General features: G+C 57.2%; 1 protein-coding gene across 1 annotated transcript; it reads left to right on the forward strand.

Moving 5' to 3' along the window:
* Positions 1-257: 257 nt before the first annotated feature.
* Positions 258-2,235, forward strand: POSPLADRAFT_1162483 (hypothetical protein; the record flags this gene model as incomplete). The annotated part of the gene is made up of 3 exons (XM_024487731.1): positions 258-1,179; positions 1,435-2,170; positions 2,202-2,235. 3 exons carry the CDS (start codon positions 258-260, stop codon positions 2,233-2,235), a joined length of 1,692 nt encoding a protein of 563 aa, XP_024332686.1.
* Between the last annotated feature and the right edge of the window lie 545 nt (positions 2,236-2,780).

Genomic DNA, 2,780 nt, shown 5'->3' on the forward strand with positions numbered 1-2,780 from the left:
CAAGGGGCTTTGCATTGTTCCTCAAGAAGCTGCCTCACCGAGTGGCACGCATCAAGTCCATCGGTAGAGTGACATCATGCCGAACACGGAGATGAAGGGCAACATATGGCCACTTCGGACCGGTATCCGTCGTTGAAGGCATGCCGCGAGGTTCGATACCTAATCGGGAAAGACCGGCTACTTCGGTGTGGCTTGGAGCGAAGCGCGCGCTTGGCCGAGCGGCGTTAAGTGGCCCTATTGTTCGCCGAATGCGGAAGATGTCCCGGGATCTACGCGCGAGGCATCGGGACGACCGTGCCGAGCTTCGAGTAAGCGTCGCGCACCGTCGAAGGTGTCGAAGAGCGTCGAAGGCGAAATCGAAGTGTTGGGAGACTGAGTCGAAGTGCCGGGCGGGATGTGAGTGCCGAAAAGAGGTGTATCGGGGCCCAGCGGGGCTCGGCGCCTATCACCGACTACACCTCAAGCACCCCGATCACTACGCCGACGACCCATACACCATGGCAGAGATTCACGCGGCGGCTACTTTCATTCTACACGGTACATCGAGCACACCTACGACCGCGGCGAACCAAGCTATCGCTTCGACATCGAACACTTCGACAACGGTGCCCCCCGGGATGATCAAGACCAAAGACATCTCGATGATCATCGAAAGCCTGTCGAGGACGATCGCGACACTTATTCAGCCGACAACACACGCGACGCACAACCACGCCCCCGCACCGAGACAACAAGCTGCCGTCCACATCCACGAGAACACCGGAGCTGAACAGACGTGCCACTACTGCGGCAATCGTGGCTGCAGGGTAGGCACCTGCGAGTTCGCGGAAATCGACATTCGGGACGGCAAGTGCAAACGGAACACCGAAGGCAAGATCGTTCTTCCAAACAGAAGTTTCTGTCCCCGCACTATCCCTGGTCTCACAATACGAGATCGAATCTACGAGTGGCATAGAAGAAATCCCGCAGCACCCGCCACTCCGACGATGCTCTTCGAGATCGACGATCGCTCGACTGTGCAAACATTCACGCTCAACACTAGCGGCAGGATCGAGGCGCTCGAGCGAGAACTCCTTCAGCTTCGGAAGCGAAGGGAGGTCTTCGACGGCGTCGAGATTCTACAGCGGAAGAAGCCTACGACGACAGCCATCCCGAGGAGCGCGGAAGCCTCTGGATCTGGTACATCGAAAGGAGTGGCGGCACCCCCGAGCACTTCGACAAGCACGGCCCCGCCTACGACGATACCAGCAGCAGCACCCGCGCCGTCTTCCTCCTCGCCTACGCAATCCACGTCTCATCCTATTACTACATCCGCTCCCCCAGCACCACCAGTACACCCCTTCGCAAACGCTCGCGACGCAACATACGCCCCACCGAACGTTCGAAACTTCGCAACTCCGCCGAAACCCTCGAACGACAAGGGCAAGGAACCAGCGTACAAGACCATTGTCCCCGTTATCCAGCCGAAGCTCGCCGAAGAAATCTTCCAGCATTCGATGAAGTCGCAGTTCGTCACGCTGACCCCAGAAGAGTTGCTGTCGATCGCGCCCGACGTTCGAACCAAGTACCGCGACGCCGTCACCCCCAAGCGAGTCTCGACGGAACCCGTCGCGTCGGCCCCCGTCGTAGAAATCGGCGCCGACGAGGTCACGGCCGTCAACCAGCTCTCGTGTTCAGGTGCAACATTGGAACCTGGTGCTACAATCGTCCCCGACCCCTACGAAACATACCTCAAGCACATCCCTCACGGCGAGCACCCCGCAGAATTCACCGTCGCACGCGATTCGAACGCGATTCGCTCAATCATCGCTTTGATTGACAACAAAGAGCAGATCGAATGCATCGTCGACCCAGGTTCGCAAATCGTCGCCATGTCAGAAGAGGTCTGTCTCGGCCTCAACCTCCTCTTCGATCCTACAATCCAGCTGAACATGCAATCGGCGAACGGCGAGGTGGACCGATCGTTAGGACTCATTCGAAATGTTCCCTTCCGCATCGGTGAGATCGTATTGTATCTCCAGGCTCACGTCATTCGAAACGCAGCGTACGACATCCTCCTCGGCCGACCCTTCGACATGCTCACGCAGAGCGTCGTCAAGAACTTCGCCGACGAGAACCAGACCATTACGATCCTCTGCCCGAACACCGGCGAAACCGTCACGATTCCGACGTACGCGCGAGGAAGATCGCGAAGCCGGCAGCACTCTCTCGGGTGTCGCCAATCGCATTTTCTAGCTTCGAGGAATTGATTCCCCATGATCAAGGAGAAGCCGCGCTAGTCATCGACTACGATGGGGTAAAACCGAGTATTTCCTTCGTCTCTCCTATTGATTCCTCGACTCTGAACACTGTTTCGTCGCTGTATCTCTCCGCATGCACCTCCGTCTCATCATATTTGCAGTCTCTTTACGCTTCGGACACTACAGCTGCTAATGCCGCTCCGTCAAACGCTTCGACGTGGGCTTCAACTCTTCTATTTTCAGCTCCGTTCGCTTCGACTCCGCCAGCTCCCGTTCCGACGAAGTCCATCTCACAGTTTTCCAACTCGATTCTCCCCTTTCCTTCGACGACATCGACTTCTACCCCTTCAACGCACAAGATCCTCGCCGCAACAAAGAAGAAATACAAGCCTGTCGCTCTCAAAACCCGACCCGTCCTTGGTGCCGTCCCCGAACAATTTCGGATACTTCGAAACATCAAGGGCGACCCTCTATCCATCATGCCTAAGCTTTCGACCGACCCCCCGCCGTTCAAACCTACCGGTCGGTACACCCTCGAAC

The sequence above is a fragment of the Postia placenta genome (genome assembly GCF_002117355.1).
Source record: "Postia placenta MAD-698-R-SB12 unplaced genomic scaffold POSPLAscaffold_219, whole genome shotgun sequence".
NCBI lineage: Eukaryota > Fungi > Basidiomycota > Agaricomycetes > Polyporales > Adustoporiaceae > Rhodonia > Rhodonia placenta.